The sequence below is a fragment of the Cetorhinus maximus genome, chromosome 12 (assembly GCF_964194155.1).
Source record: "Cetorhinus maximus chromosome 12, sCetMax3.hap1.1, whole genome shotgun sequence".
NCBI classification, from domain to species: Eukaryota; Metazoa; Chordata; class Chondrichthyes; order Lamniformes; family Cetorhinidae; genus Cetorhinus; species Cetorhinus maximus.
In genome coordinates, this window is record NC_135890.1 from 108,263,106 (window position 1) to 108,279,795 (window position 16,690).

Consider the following 16,690-nt stretch of genomic DNA (forward strand, 5'->3'; position numbering starts at 1 on the left):
ACCCCCCTGAAGTCACTCTCCACCCTGACTTGGAAATATATCGCTGTTCCTTCAGTGTCGCTGGGTCAAAATCCTGGAACTCCCTTCCTAACAGACCATTGGGTGTACCCACACCTCATGGTTGCAGCGGTTCAAGAAGGTAGCTCACCACCACCTTCTGAAGGGCAACTAGGGATAGACAATAAATGCTGGCCCAGCCAGCGAAACCTACATCGCATGCATGAATAAAAACAAAATCTTGCAGGGGACTTGATGTGTTTTGCTTTTGAAAATTAATTTTATTCTGCTAGCAATGCAGGCTAATACTACCATGAATCTTGTTTTCTCATGTTCTGTTCTTTTCAGTAGAACCCTTTATAAACCCTTCCACTCCACAGTTTGGTCCCTGGGCATTTTGATATTCATGGGCGTTTCATCCATGTTGCCATTGTGACCTTAATGGGTACTCATGTTTTTGCCGCTATCCGATGATGAATCACTGGAAGCTAGTCATTTTAGTATCGAGGTTTCTTAGTCTCTGAGGAATCTTGGTCTCCTGTTGCAACATTAGGGTGTTTTGTTCCATAAAGTGTCTACACCAACTAGTTGTTGGTTGTTGTCTTCTGTTTTTCTTAGGCAGTCCCTCATGATCGAGGATAACTTTCTTCCACTTCGGTTCGATGGCCACTGAAACGACTGATAAGTCCAATGCATGATCTGCAGGCTCTGCACATGTGGGGCAGGTGGTGCTTGAAGGGTTAGGTAGATGGGCTGTTTGGAGGTTTATGCACTCCCTCTGTGTCATTTTGACTTCATGTCTCCAAGTTCCCAACTAAGTCTTTCGACATGCTAGGTTCCCTCCTGAATGAGGCTTCTCCATTTTGTTTGATCACAAGCCAGGGTCTCCCATGAGTCAGCGGGTATGTTTGACCTCTTCAGGGATGCTTTGAGGACGTCCTTGAGCATTCCCGTTGTACCCTGGGAGCTTTCTGCCGCGACCAGCTCAGGTTAGAGCAATTGCCTTGGGAGTCTGGTGGCAGGCATACAAATGACATGCCCCACCCAGTATGGCTTTGAGTGATCAGAGCCTCCAATACCTGCCCAGTTGACCTGGGAGAGGACGCTGCTGTTGAACCACCTTTCTTGCCACTGGATTTGGAGGATCTTGCGAAAGCACTACTATTGGTACTTCCCCAGTGTTTTGAGGTGCCTGCTGTAGGTTGTCCAAGTCTCCAAAGCATAAAATGGGGTTGCCTTGTACACCGGGTCAACTTATGTGTCATGATCTATGGTAATGATGATTATATCTATCTCTTAACTATTTTTGCACAGTTCCAGTATTTTACACATTTATAACAAACAAATGCATGGTTGGATGTACTCATTGCTGTCTCTTTTTCGATCTCTTTTCTCTTTCCCCCCACCTCTCTGACAGGTTGCATCGCCCTGCCTCCGTTATTTGATGGCAGTGCAGAATCACCTCCTCAGTAACACGATCCTGATCAAACCTGATGACCATGATGATAGTGACAGCTCCCTGCAGGGGGAGACATTGAAGGTACAGGTAAACAACAGGTTTCTATTACAATAGCATCCTCCTCACGCAGTCTGCTGGTGGCAGTGCTTGGCAGGCAGGGGTAGAGAGAACAGGGGCAAATAGATTGCTTTCTGCCAGGCTTAAGCTTCTTATATTTGCATGGGAATTTTTTAGTATCATGTCCATTGCCATACAAACAGTTTGGAGACAGGAGAAGGGGAGAATTCTCAATAATTTTGACCTTGAAGTAATTGAACAAGGTAGTTTGATTTTCTATCCCTTTTATTTGTAGTCATAGCACATGAAGCAAATTACGTAACCACACAGCCTTGTCATTGGACAGGAGGGACACCATTCGGCCTGTCATGTCAGCACCGGCTCTGCTAATGAGCAATTAACCTAGGTCCCCTGCCTTCTACCCATAACCTGCACATTCTTCTTTTTCAGATAATCCAATTTCCTCTTGAGTGCCTTGATTGAACCTCCACCACACTCAGGCAGCACATTCCAGACCTTAACCATTTGTTGCATGAAAAAATTCCTCCCCATGTCTCCATTGCTTCTGTGCCCTATCGTTCTCGAAACTTCACCAGTGAAAACAGTTACTGTCTGCTGTTACAGATAAAACTAAAATGAAATTCCCTTTTGTCTTCATCGACTTAAGTCTATCCAATCTCAAGTGACTACAAATACTAGTAAATAATTCAACAGCACCATCCAAACCTGCATCCTCCACCACCTAGAAAAACAAGGGTAACAGATGCATGGAAACACCATCTGTGACTTCCCCTCTAAACCACAACTGAACCTGATTTAGAATTATATTGCTTTTCCTTCGCTGTCACTCAATTAAAAACCGAGAACTCCCTTCCTAACAGCACAGTTGGTGTACCTACACCAGATGGACTACAGTAGTTCAAGAAGGTGGCTCGGCACCACCACCTCAAGGGCATTTGGGGATGGGCAACATTTCTGGCCTTGCCAGTGATGTTCACATCCCATGAATGAATTAAAAAAACTGGAGTTTGTAAGTCAAACTCCAAGTATGGACATTTGCTTCGATGCATTAGATTTATCCACAGTGTGAAACTTTGTGTTTAAAGACCATAATTTAGTCTAAGATGGCATTAACATCTTAAACTCATTATTTAAGAAAATTAGAAATGTCAAACAGATATAGCTGGGTCTGTTTCAGGGTTATTGAGATCTTATATTGGCTTATTATTATATCTTAGCTTTTTCATGTACATACCTTTTCCCCCATCTACTATAGATGTTATATCCGCATTGAATTCTGAGATATGTCCAGTGCAATTGCCCCTTTTGAAAAATATTCTTTCAACTTTGAACTATTTCTGCTTATTTGAATCTGTGGTAATTTCATCTTTAAATTAAAGACTTAAAATTTTCCCCACCACAGATGCTAAGCTAACTGTGCTGAAATTACCTGGGTTACCTGAAATGTATTAATTTTCTCTTCAGACACTGACTCACCTACAATTACTGTTTTTATTTGATTTTCAGCATTTTTGCTTTTTATTTTTATCTACGGCATGTGCTGAGGCTGACTGGCTATGGAAAGAGAGTTCCCAGCAATTGTTTTTTAACCTCCTACCAGACAAACCCCACGTAAAACTTTCTTTAAAAAAAAACTGCATTGCATCTTGCAGGAAATGTTTCCACCTGTCTCAGCCAGCTGACCTTATTGCAATAATTTCAAAAGTGCTGCAAGTTGCATTTTGTCCTCATGAGCAAGATTACAGCATGGCCAAAAAGAGAGTGTTTCAGGACAATTCCAATCCATCATTTTTGTACTGCAATTTTAAATGGGGAAGGTGGTAACTTTGGATAGTTGCCCTCTTTCTTTGCCTCCCACCAATCAGTTGGGCGATGGGGTATAATTTGTACAAGTAATGAAAACCTTGAAGTTAGGTTTATTTAATTTAGAGCAGATCCTACCTTTCAGTTTTATTCTGTGCATATCACAGTGTCTTGTACAGTGGTTGTGTTGCTGCTTCGATTCCTAAGTTTTGTAATATGTTGTGATTAATTCAGAATATTTGATGTACGTTTAATCAGGCTACTATTTTAAGTTAAAATGTTCTGATATGCCAGCAATTAAAATTTATTTTTAAGTTACACTCAAGTTCAAATGTTTGGGCTTTAAAGTGTTCATTTATTTTGGGTGACGTGAAATGGTAGCTCATGTTAGCATTCCACATTGAGAAATAAAATCTAAGTTCGAATGTGCAGACCTGTAACTGTCTTGTGTTGAAACAATTTATACTCAGTAAGAAAATAGTCAAGCCTATCTTTTTGAAGAGAAAGATTTTAAGCTCTCAATAAGGCATTAATGTGTTAATGCTCCAGTAATACTTTTTAGTTTTTGTTCCATTTCTGTTAAGTATGAAGACTTGTTATTCAATGACTGTGGGAAGTTGCATTATAATTGGCATGCAGTGGAGATGCTGAATTGTCAGAATTTTAAACTGTCAGCTGGACATGGTCTAATCTACTACATTTAACAATTTGGTGATTTGTACCTGAAAGCATTGCTGGCCTATATGTGCATATTAACAGTAAGTCCTCACTTAAAACTCTAGTTGCTTCCTGAAAAGTGCAACTTTAAATGGAATAACTCTGAATCAGATTTTCCCATTAAAATCAATGTAAAAGCTGTAGTAAGGCTCTGTAGGAGCTTTCTCATCAGAAAAAGAACATTAAAACATTATACCCTCTAAGTTGCATTACTCTAGATTCCTTATATTCCTATATTTGTAAATGAAATAACCTTTAAAATAAAATAAATATAAAAACTTTCTACTTACCTCCCATTCACTGTCAATCCTACTTGCCGCACCTCCGCTTGGCACATGTCGCCCACTCTGAAGGACCCTTCCTCTTGTTGACTCTCCAATTCGCGGGCTTTGCCACTCCTTGACCCTCCCCTCTCGCTGCCGACTCTCAGGTTCGCAGTGTGTGCCACTTCTTGACCCTCCTGGTGGCTGCTGACCCTCCGGTTAATGGCCTCTGCCACTCTCTGACCCTCCTGATCGCTGCAGACCCTTCCTCTCGCTGAACATCCCTCTCCCTTTCACTGCTTACCCCTCCCAAACCCTTGATGTGAGTGAGGGCTCTGAGATGAGCGTCAAGAGCAGCTTCAACTTGCAGGAGGTAAGCTATGAGCTGGAGATGTAGTGAGAGGGCGGGTCAGGAAGAGGCTGTGAACTAGTGAGTCGGCAGGCTAGGGAGGGTCAGGGAGCGGCAGAAGCTGTGAATCGGAGGTCAGCAGTGAGAGGAAAGGTCAGGTAATGGCAGAGGCTGCTCCAAAATGGAGTCGATCAGGTCACGCAGCCCTATGTCAGGCCTGACGCAAAATGACTTTAAAACAAAACTCCCAGCGGTAAATGGGATCATGTGTCCCATTAAGTGACTGACTTTTTATTCATTCACGGGATGCGGGCTTCGCTGGCTGAGCCAGCACTTATTGCCCATCCCTAGCTACCCTTGAGAAGGTGGTGGTGAGCTGCAGTCCATGTGATGTAGGTACACCCACAGTACTGTTAGGAAGGGAGTTCCAGGATTTTGACCCAACGACACTGAAGGAACGGCAATATATTTCCAAGCCAGGATGGTGAATGACTTGGAGGGGAACTTCCAGGTGGTGGTGTTCCCATCTAACTGCTGCCCCTGTCATAGATGGCAGTGGCCATGGGCTTGGAAGGTGCTGTCTAAGGAGCTTTGGTGAAATTCCTGCAGTGCACCTTGTAGATGATACACAGTGTTGCAACTGTGTGTCGCTGGTGGAGAGAGTGAATGTTTTTGGATGTGGTGCCAATCAAGCAGGCTGCTTTGTCGTGGACGGTGTCAAGCTTCTTGAGTGTTGTGGGAGCTGCACTCATCTGGACAAGTGGGGAGTATTCCATCACACTCCTGACTTGTGCCTTGTAGATGGTGGACAGGCTTTGGGGAGTCAGGAGGTGAGTTACTCGTCGCAGGATTCTTAGTCTCTGACATGCTCTTGTAGCCGCAGTATTTATATGGCTGGTCCAGTTCAGTTTCTGGTCAGTGGTAATCCCGAGGATGTTGGTAGTGGGGGATTCAGTGATGATAATGCTATTGAATGTCATGGGGTGGTGGTTTGATTCTCCCTTGTTGGAGATGATCATTGCTTGGCACTTGTGTAGCACGAATGTTACTTCCCACTTGTCAGCCCAAGCCTGGATATTGTCCAAGCCTAGCTGCATTTAGACATGGACTGCTTCAGCATCTAAGGAGTGACGAATGGTGCTGAACATTGCACAATCAAGCTGAAATCAGTGCAAAAACTGATGTTGGTAGACTAATGGGTTATATTGATAATTTAGTCCATCACTATAATGAAAACCGTTCTACTTGTTTCAGGCTTCAGTCACACCTTAAGTTTTCAGGCACCATTACCCAGACTGCCTTCCTGAACGTTACCATGTTGACCATTCGAGACTTGTTGTGCAATTTAACTATGGCCTCCGCAAGGAAGGTTCTGGGTTAATGCTTATCACTTATTCCCCCCTCTCAGCCGATTAAGAGCATTTTGGCAGATGTCTGTATGCACTCTGCTTGACTCGAGTCACAGCTGGCAATTCAGCTAACAGGATTTAATTTTCACAAATCTCATTTTAAGATTCACCAATGCATGTGTGCAGTTGCATCTGTATGTAATATATTTTTAATTACTACTGATGGTGTGAAATGCTAACTCATGTCTCAGACTTGCTTGCTTTTAAACTTAAGTTGCCATTGCACTGTTGCTTCCTTTTGTAAAATAGATAGCTATAGCTTTATACTGTGTGTGACTCACTTGACTTTCTATTTTGTTCATTGATGAAGGAACTCCAGACCAGTATCTTAACACTAGCCACCAAAATTCTGGCAGGATGTGATGAAGTACTTGAAAAACTCCAGAGTGTCACCACATCTGTTATTAACAGTGAAATGGCTGACAAAGAGCACAGGTCAGTACAGCTATTGATCTTAATTTAGCATTTATATTTCATGATTATGCAGGATATGCTTCATTGTCTCTTCCCCACACCCCTTTCCAAAAACCTCAATGATTTAGAACACCCATGGTTACGAGTATGATTGTGTGTTTCTACTTTTATGGAGATAGTTGAGTGTCAGCACCACAATGCCATAATTTAGATATGTGTTCACACATGCTCATGTAAATAGTATACGTATTTTGCATCATTTAGTGCAACACCTCATCTCTAGTTGAGAAGGTGGCATTCCAGGCTCATGTCCGTGTGCTGATCTTGTCAGTGCTTTGTCTAATTTCTTAATTGAATGTTTTCCTTTTTTAAACAAAGCAAACATATTTTAGTAGTAATAATTCTTAGTAGTGTTGAATCTAATCTAAAGTAAATATATAACCTTCCCATTTCATGTTTGGTTAACTGGGTCAGTCATGCAGATTTGGTAATTAACAGTGCCCTCTTGCGGAACCTAAGTTTGGTTTAATTCAGTGATGGTGTTGTTTTGTACATTATTACACCATTTAGTTTGGGCCATAGTTCATATTGACAATCAATACAAAATCAATTCTGTAATTTTTGTATAACTTTTGAAAGTACTGATGTGATTGTTTTGTGTTGAAACTAGAATAGTAGATCCATTGGTTAGGATTGCAACTTTCGAAAAAAACAGAGAGACCTTTGTTACCTTAATTAGTTTACCTTTCCTGTCTCTCTCGTGGTGGTGGGGGCGGGTGGGGGGGTTATTCTTTCATGAGTGGGAATAGTTTTTCCCTATCTATTCTGTCCAGACCCCTCATGATTTTGAATACCTCTATCAACTCTCCTCTCACCCTCCTTTTCTCCAAGGAAAACAGTCCTAACTTCTCATGAATCTTTTCTACACAATCTCCAAAGACTTCACCTCCTCTCCTAAGTACGGTGTCCAGAACTGGACACTATGCTCCAACTGAGGTCGAACTAATGTCTTACACAAGTTCAACAAAACCTTCTTGCTCTTGTACCCTATGTCACTATTAATTAAATCAGGGGAACCTGTAGATGTGGTATACTTGGATTTCCATAATGCATTTGATAAGGTGCCACATCAAAGATTACTATGAAAGATAAAATTACATGGTGTAAGGGATAACATATTAGCATGGATAAAAGGATTGGTTAGCTAACGGGAAACAGAGTTGGCATAATTGGGTCATTCTCAGATTGGCAAAATGTAAGGGGTGGAGTGCCACGGGGATCAGTGCTGGTGCCTCAACTATTTACAATCTGCACCAATGATTTGGGTGAAGGGACTGAATGTATGATAGCTAAACTTGCAGATGACAGCAAGAATAGGTAGGAAACGATGTTGTGAAGAGGACGTAAGGGGCCTGCAAAGGGATATAGGTAGGTTAGTGAGTGGGCAAAAATTTGGAATATAATGTGGGAAAATGTAAAGTTGTCCACTTTGGCAGGAAGAATAGAAAAGCAGTATGCCTATTAAATGGAGAGAGATTGCCAAACTCGGTGTTACAGAGGGATCTGGTTGTCCTGGCACATGGATCACACATAAGTTTGCAGGTACAGCAAGTGATTAAGAAAGCAATTAAATGTTGTCGTTTATTACAAGGAATGGAATATAAAAGTAGGGAAGCTTTATTCCAGCTGTATAGGACATTGGTGAGACTACATCAGGGATACAGTGGACAGTTTTGGCCTCCATCTTTAAAAAATATATATATAACTGTCTTAGAAGCAGTTCAGAAAAGGTTCACTCGACTCCTGGGATGAGGGCTTATCTTATGAAGAAAGGTTGAATGGTTTGGGCCTGTACCCACTGGAGTTTAGAAGAATGAGAGGTGCTCTCATTGAAACATAAAAGATCCTGAGGGGATTTGATTGGGTAGGTACAGGGAGGATATTTCCTCTTATGGGAGAGACTAGAACTAGGGGACACAGTTTAAGAATAAGAGATCTCCCTTTTGAGACAAATGAGGTGAAATGTTTTCTCTGAGGGTCCGTTAGCAGGACCAGGGAGAGAAATCGTGGGCCCTAGTTCTTCTCCTCTTTCTGGGCCCCTTATTCCCCACACCCACCCCCACTTAACCCTTCCCCTCAATCATGCGTGATAGTTTCACTCTTTCAAGTTTCACCAATCATAAAAAGGCACTGTTAAAATGATGGCGCCTATTGTTGACACCTGGTTACAAATATTGTCCGTTATATATGCAGCATGGATCGATCAGCAACAATATAATGCAGTGTTGGGTTGTGTGTGTCCTTAAAGTAATCCCACCGTGACAATTAAACAAATCACAGACAGTACAAGTTTTACTGTATCAGCAACATGCAATATTAATTTGACAGGAAAATATCCTATTGGTTATTTATAACAGTGTAGCTGATAACACTAGGTGCATGATATTATTCAATATAATTATTTCATGGAAGGGTTGTAATTGGATTCTATTTTTTCAGTAATCTCAAAGTAGAAAGAAAGATCAAATGACTTCTGAGCAACAAAGTGGAATGATAGAACAACATAGGTCATCACTGTCAGTGAGAAGCATTGGAGTCCTCCGGTGTCTCTGTATAACACGATGCCAGAGGACAAAGACTGAATGGTTCAGTCTTTGTATCTGTGGTTTTCTGGTGGGCTTTTCAAAAATCGGAACCACGAAGCTGCCCAAACATTGGAAGCAACAGCACAGAGACTCAGTGAAATTGACACTGACGGACTAAAAAAAATCGCAACCTTCAGGCTGAGTGTTCTGATTTTTTTTAAAGTCTATCTTTCGGGTCTAAAGCCCTGCCTTTGGCTGCTCAGGCTGGTGGTCAACAAGAAACTCCATTTACAGTGAGGCCCGAATGCACCCCCCGGGCCAGGGTTTTTGGCACCGTCTGCACCCCCCTCTCCCGGGCCCTGTTCGTTAGTATGTGGAATTCTGTACCCCAGAAAGCAGTGGAGACTGGGTCATTGAATTTATTCAAGGCAGAATGAGACAGATTTTTGATGGACAAAGGAGTCGAGAATTATGGTGGGGGGTGGCAAAGTGGATTTGAGACCACAACTAGCCATGATCATCTTGAGTGGCAGAGCAGGCTCGAAGGGTTGAATGGCCTACTGCTAGGTCGTGTTCCTAACAGAACCTAGGATACTATATGCTTTACTAACTGCTCTCTCAACCTGTCCTGCCACCTTCAATGATTTGTGCACATATACAGACTTATCTCCTGCATCCTCCTTCGAATTACACCCTTTATTTTGTAATGTCTGTGTTTTTCCTACCAAAATGAATCACTTCACATTTCTCTGCATTGAACTTCATCTGCCATCTGTCTGCCTATTCCACCAATTTAGCTATGTCCCTTTGAAGTTCTACACTATCCTCTTCATAGTTCACAATGCTTCCAGGTTTCATATCATCCACAAATTTTGAAATGCCTTTTGGAAGTCCATGTAAACTACACCAACAGCATTGCCCTCCTCAACCCTCTCTGTTACTTCATTAAAAAACTCCAAGTTACATGATTTTCCCTTAAGAGGTCCATGCTGGCTTTCCTTAATTAACCCGCACTTAACCCAGATTATTGTTTCTAGAAGTTTCCACACCACTAAAGTTAAACTAGAAAAATATGGAAATCTGACTCAAAAACCGATCAGGCTGGAAATACACGTGAATTCAACCAGCACTTTGAAAGAGAAAAGTCAGGTTAATGTTCTGCGTCTTCGATTTTCCAGGATTGGGATAAATAGACTGACTTATGATAAAAGACCCGGTAAACTTGGATTAATTCCGCTGGAGCGGAGAAGGTCAAGAGGTGAACTGATTGAGGGTTTTAAAATATTTGAGGATAAAACTTTTTCTTGTAATAGGAAAGTTCAGAAAAAGATAATGTAATCTTACAGTTTGAACTAAGCCAGTAAAAAGTAAATCTAGGAAAAAGCTCAGAAATATGGTGATTGCTGCCAACTCAGTTAAAGGAAGAGAAATGTCGTCTTGGATCAACTATATTCAGGCATTTAGAGAAAAGGGATCGTGTGATCAGTAAGATGATTGCCATCGTTACCAATAGTTGAGGAACTGACTCAATGGGCTGAATGACCAACTCGTGTTACTAAGAATGAAACATTCTGATTTCGAACAATAAAACAGTGTTGCAGGGTGGACTGGTTAAGAAGTAAAATGTTTTTTCACTCTCCCTGCTCCTGGAATGCCGATTGCTATTCTGTTCCTAATGCTGAGAGCTAACTTAATAAAGCGTAGAGGTCTAATTTTTGAGAGCCAATATGGACATGGGCCTTTCTCTCTCATATAAAATTCTGTGCTGTTGTTTAACTAAATTGGTTATAATTTGATTCTTCACTACAGGCTGAAGGGCTTAGAACAGATCACTAAGGCCACTATGTTGGGCCATTTGTTGCCAGTATTGCTGACCTCTCTGATGCACCCAAACCTGCAGACCCTGATCATGGCAGATGCACTCATGCCGCAGCTGGTTCAGCTTGTTCTCTACACCAGCCAGGTAAAGGACAACCTTTTTAAAGTCTGTTTTGGAATATCCATTTATAATGTCTGGAATCTGAATTTTGAAGTGAGAGTGTATAACCCCTGAAAAATAAATGTTTCTCATTATCTCCAGCTATGTTTGTAACCTTAGTAACTTATTGGTTTACCTGCATTTATATTAGTTCTCTCCTCTCTTTTTCCTTGCCCCTCGCACATAATATTTGTCAACCAGTAAATGTGTGCAAGTTGAATGATTTTAAAATCCACATTCCTTCTAGGTTAAAGGGTAAAGTAGAGAAGAAAGATCCTGTCTTTTGTTTAACATCTTCCCTCAGTTGGCATGAGGGAATTTCAGGCATTAACTTGTGCCATGTTCCTCTGACACAGTTGCATTGGTAAAAGGACAGCCAGCCCTGCTCCTGTTTCTCTCCTCGTCTTGTAAGTTTTCTTCGTTTCCGTTCTGTCGTGAAGGCAGTGATTCCTTGTAGGGCTAGTGTTCAGTATTACCAAGTGACCAGTTAGTTACTCGCAGACAAACCTTCGGGGTGAGTCTGGGCAGTTGTTTGTTCCCAACCTCAACTGATGTTCATCCAAGGGGACATGCATACAAGTGGTTAGTTGTGTAGCAATCAGGAGTGGAGACCTATGGCTAAGCTTATCTACGTTCCTACCAATGTGAAATTAACTAAACAACTCTTGAACTGAAGCTGGGACCTTCCAGGACTGTATGACTCACCTACTGAAAAATTGCTGAATTATGAGGGCAGCTTTGTAATTTGAAAATCAAGGTTTTTGAAGCATTTTATCAATGTACATTTCTGAAATTTCTCTAAATTATTGTTTTAAATTGGATCCATGTGCACAACTGATTAAGATAGAGGGGTGGAATGCAGATGGTTGTTATTGCATTATCAGGTGTGCTAGTAAAATGTAAGTACATTGCATTTTCTTTCATTTCTGTCCCAGTGCTGTCATTTTGCATGATCTGGAATTTATTAAACTGATTAAATATAAGGGCTGTGTTATTGCTTTCTGCAGCAAAATAAGTAAATCTAAGAACATAAGAAATAGGAGCAGGAGTAGGCCACTCAGCCTTTCAAGCCTGCCCTGCCATTCAATAAGAACATGGCTGATCTGCCTCAGGCCTCAACTCCTCTTTTGTGCTAGCTTTTCATGGCCCTCAACTCCCCGATATTTCAAAAATCTATCTACCTCTTTTAATACTTTCAGTGACCTAGCCTCCACAACTCTCTGGGGTAGAGAATTCCAGACATTCACCACCCTCTGAGAGAAGAAATTCCTTCGCATCTCAGTTTTAAACAAGTGCCCCCTTATTCTGTAACTGTAACCCTAGTTTGAGACTCCCGCACTAGTGGAAACATCATCTCAACATCTACCCTGTCAAGCCCTTCAGAATCTTATACATTTCAATAAGATCACCCCTCATTTGTCTAAACTCCAATGAATAAAGGCCTAACATGTTTAGCCGTTCTTGATAATTCAACCCCTTCATCCCAGGAATCAGCCCAGTGAATCTCTTCTGAACTGCCTCCAATGCCAGTATATCCTTTCTTAAATACGGGAACCAAAACTGTACACAGTACTCCAGCTGCAGCCTTACCAACGCCTTGTACAGTTGTAACAAGACTTCCTTATTTTTAAACTCCATTCCCGAGCAATACAGGCCAAAAGTCCGTTTACTGCCTTAATTACTTGCTGTACCTGCATGCTAACATTTTGTGTTTCATGCACAAGAACACTCAGATCCCTCTGTGCTGTACTTTTTTTGGAGTGTGTCTCCATTTAAATAATGGATTCTTGCTACCAAAGTGCATGACCTCACACTTTGCTGCATTAAACTCCATCTGCCAAGTTTTTGCCCACTTACTCAACCAGCATATATCCCTTTGCAGATTCCTTATGTCCTCATCACAACACACTTTCCCACCTATTTTTGTATTGTATCATCAACAAATTTGGGTACATTACACACTGCCCCCTCCTCCAGGTCATTAATATAGATGGTAAATAATTGAGGCCCTAAGACTGATCCTTGTGGCACACTACTAGTTACGTCTTTCCAACCTGAAAAAGACCCATTAACCCTGACTCTCTGTCTTCTGTGTGTTAACCAATCCTCAATCCATGCTAATACATTATCCCCAGTACTGTGAGCTCCTATCTTGTGCAGTAACCTTTTTTGTGGCACCTTATTGAATGTTTTCTGGAAACCCAAATACACTACATCTACCAGTTTCCCTTTATCAACTCTGCTTGTTATATCCTCAAAGAACTCTAGCAAATTTGTCAAACATGATTTCCCTTTCATAAAACCATGTTGACTCTGATGAAGCTTTTCTAAATGTCCTGCTATTTCTTCCTTAATAATGGACTCTAACATTTTCCCAATGACAGATGTTAGGCTGTCTGGCCTATAGCTTCCTGCTTTCTGTCTCCCTCCCTCCTTGAACAAGGTTGTCACATTAGTGGTTTTCCAATCTGCTGGGACCCTCCTGAAATCGTGAGTTCTAGAATATTTCGACCAATGCCTCCACTATCCCTGCAGCCACTTCCGTTAAAACCCTTGGATGCAGGCCATCAGGTCCTTGTCTGCCTTTAGTCCCATTAGTTTGTCAAATACTTTGTCCCTCATGATAGACACTGTTACAAGATATTTCCTTCCATTAGCTCCTTTCTGATCTGACATCTTTGGGACGTTTATAGTGTCCTCCACCATGATGACCGATGCAAGATATTGGTTTAAATTACCTGCCATTTCCCTGTTCCCCATTATCAATTCGCCAGTCGTATCCTCCAAGGGTCCCACGCTCATTTTAGCCACTCTTTTTATATACCCGTAGAAGCTCTTGCTGTTTGTCTTTATATTTCTTGCCAGTTTGCTTTCATAATCAATTTTCTCCCTCTTTATTAGCTTTTTAGTTATCCGCTGCTGGTTCCTAAAAAACATTCCCAATCTTCTGGCCTACCACTAATTTTCGCCGTTTTGTATGCCTTAATTTTTGATTGGATACTCTCCTTGACCATCTTTGTTAACCACGAGTGGTTCACCCTTCTCATCGAGTCCTTTTTGACTGTGATAAATTTTTTCTGAGCATTATGAAATACCTACTTAAATGAATATAACTGCTCATCCACTGACCTGCCCCTTAGCCTGTTTTCCCATCTCGCTTCAGACAACTCTTTCTTCATACCTCTGTCATTGCCCTTAAATTTAAGTTGAGGACACTGGTTTGAGACCAGAGTTGCTTGCCCTCAAACTGAATTTGAAATTCTACCATGTTGTGATCGCTATCCCCTAGATGATCCTTAATTGTGATATCTCTTAATAATCCCACCTCCTTACACGTTACTAGATCTAAAATAGCCTGTTCCTGGCTAGGTTCTGCAATGTTTTGCTCTAAGAAACAATCCCTGATGCACTCTACAAATTTATCTACCCCTGCCAATCTGATTTGTCCAGTCAATATGCAGATTAAAATCACCCATGACAATTGTAGCACCTGTCTTACACGCCTCAATTATTTTCTGATTTATACTTTGTTCTAGAGTGAGTCAACTCTTCGGGGGCCTATAGATGACTCCCACCCGTGACTTCTTCCCTTTGCTATTCCTTATTTCCATCCAAACTGATCTATTGCACCTATGTCACTACTCACCACCGCACTGATACCTTCCTTTATTAACAAAACTACCCCACCTCTTTTTCTTTTTTGCCTATTTTTCCAGAATGTTGAATATCCTTGAATGTCGAGTTCCTAGTCTTAGTCACCCTGCGACCACATCTCTGAAATAGCTATCAAGTCATATTCATTTATTTCTATATGTGCTGTCAACTCTTCTATCTTGTTACAAATGCTGCATACATTCAGATAAAGAACCTTAAGCTTTGATTGTTTTTTTACCATTATTACTCATTCTGGTTCTAATTTTTGCTGCACTCTTCTGCTTACATTTTCTGCCCCTTCCTGTCACACTTTGGTTATCATTCGCTTCTCACTACCCTGCACTCTGCTCTCTCATTTCCTTTTGATTTTTTAAACTTCCCTTCAATTGAACCCTCCCTCTCACTAATTAGTTTAAAGTCCTATCTACAACCCTGGTTATACGATTTGTCAGGACACTGGCCCCAGCATGGTTCAAGTGAAGCCTGTCCCAACGGAACAGCTCTTTTCTTCCCCGATACTGGTGTCAGTTCCCCATGAATTGAAACCCATTTCTCCCACACCAATCTTTGAGCCACGTATTTACCCCTCTAATCTTATTTACCCTATGCCAATTTGCATATGGCTCAGGTAGTAATCCGGAGATTATTACCTTTGTGGTTCCGCTTTTAAATTTGGCCCCGAGCTGCTCGTAGTCCCTCAGCAGAACCTCTTTCCTAGACCTGCCTATGTCATTGGTACCTACATGGACCACAACAACTGGATCCTTCCCCACCCACTCCAAGTTCCTCTCAAGCCCAGAAGAGATGTCCTTAACCTTGGCACCAGGTAGGTAACACAGCCTTCGGGACTCTGCCTTTGCTGCAGAGAACAGTATCTATTCCCCCACAACTATGCTTTCCCCTATTACTACTGCATTTTTCTTTTCCCCCCCACTTGAATGGCACTCTGTACCAGTGCTCTTGTCAGTTCGCTTATCCTTCCTGCAGCCTGTGCCCTTGTCCACACTGGGAGCAAGAACCTCATACCTATTGGACAAGGGCACTGGCTGAGGCTCCTCTAAAGTTAAATTCTGGATCCCCATACCTGCCTCACTCGCAGTCACACCCTCCTGTCTTTGACCACGGTCCAAATTTGATGTAATTAATCTAAGGGGTGTGGCTGTCTCCTGAAACAGTGTCCAGGTAACTCTCCTCCTCCCTGATGTGTTGCAGTGTCCACAACTCGGACTCCAGCTCATCAACTCTGAGCTGAAGTTCCTTGAGTAGCCAACACTTGCTGCAGATGTGGTCACTGTGGATCGCACTGCCGTCCACCAGCTCCCACATACTACAGCTACAACACATCGCCTGCCCAGCCATCTCTTCTATTTAATTAATTAATTTGGATGTTAAATATTTTAAAAGTGAATTTCTTAACTGTACTTTTCAACTGTAATAATGTCTCCTGATTTAAACCGCTTGGCCCATCAAAAGAGATACGGAAGAGATAACCCGGCTCTCCTCACCATTTTAAACTGAACTTCCAGCTCTCCTCGCCGTTTTAAACTGAACCCCCGGCTCTCCTCACCATTTTAAACTTGGTGAATCATGTGAGCTTGAGATTTGTTACTTTTTAAAATATTTGTTCATGGTGTCTGGACATTATTGGCAAGGCCAGCATTTATTGACAACTCCTTAATTGTCCTACAGAAAGTGGTGGTGAGCTGGCTTTTCGAAACGCTGCAGCCCTTATGGTGTAGATGCACCCAAAATGTTGTTAGGAAAGGAGTTCCAGGATTTTGACCCAGTTGTGCAAAGTCTTCGTTCTCCCTGCTTTTTGAGAAGTTTCTGTTGTACTTCTGAGAAATGGGAAAGGTGATAGCTTGGCAAAGTTGCCTTACCCTGCCTTACAAGCCTCATGGGTTTACTATCACCAGTGGAATCATAGCTAAAGGTGTTGCTCTTAATCCTGACATGGAGATACGGAGATCTTGGTTTGTTTCCC

General features: G+C 41.8%; 1 protein-coding gene and 1 long non-coding RNA gene across 2 annotated transcripts in view; one reads left to right on the plus strand and one right to left on the minus strand.

The window, feature by feature from the left end:
- Positions 1 to 16,690, minus strand: part of LOC144687829 (uncharacterized) — a 701,476-nt gene that overhangs the window by 609,699 nt on the left and 75,087 nt on the right. The window lies entirely within an intron of this gene.
- The window catches only part of hectd4 (HECT domain E3 ubiquitin protein ligase 4), a 287,263-nt gene that overhangs the window by 122,755 nt on the left and 147,818 nt on the right, over positions 1 to 16,690 (plus strand). Inside the window, exons 17-19 of the mRNA XM_078554314.1 lie at positions 1,415 to 1,543; positions 6,386 to 6,510; positions 10,884 to 11,037. Coding sequence (XP_078410440.1) covers positions 1,415 to 1,543; positions 6,386 to 6,510; positions 10,884 to 11,037 — 408 coding nt within the window. The remainder of the gene's footprint in view (positions 1 to 1,414; positions 1,544 to 6,385; positions 6,511 to 10,883; positions 11,038 to 16,690) is intronic.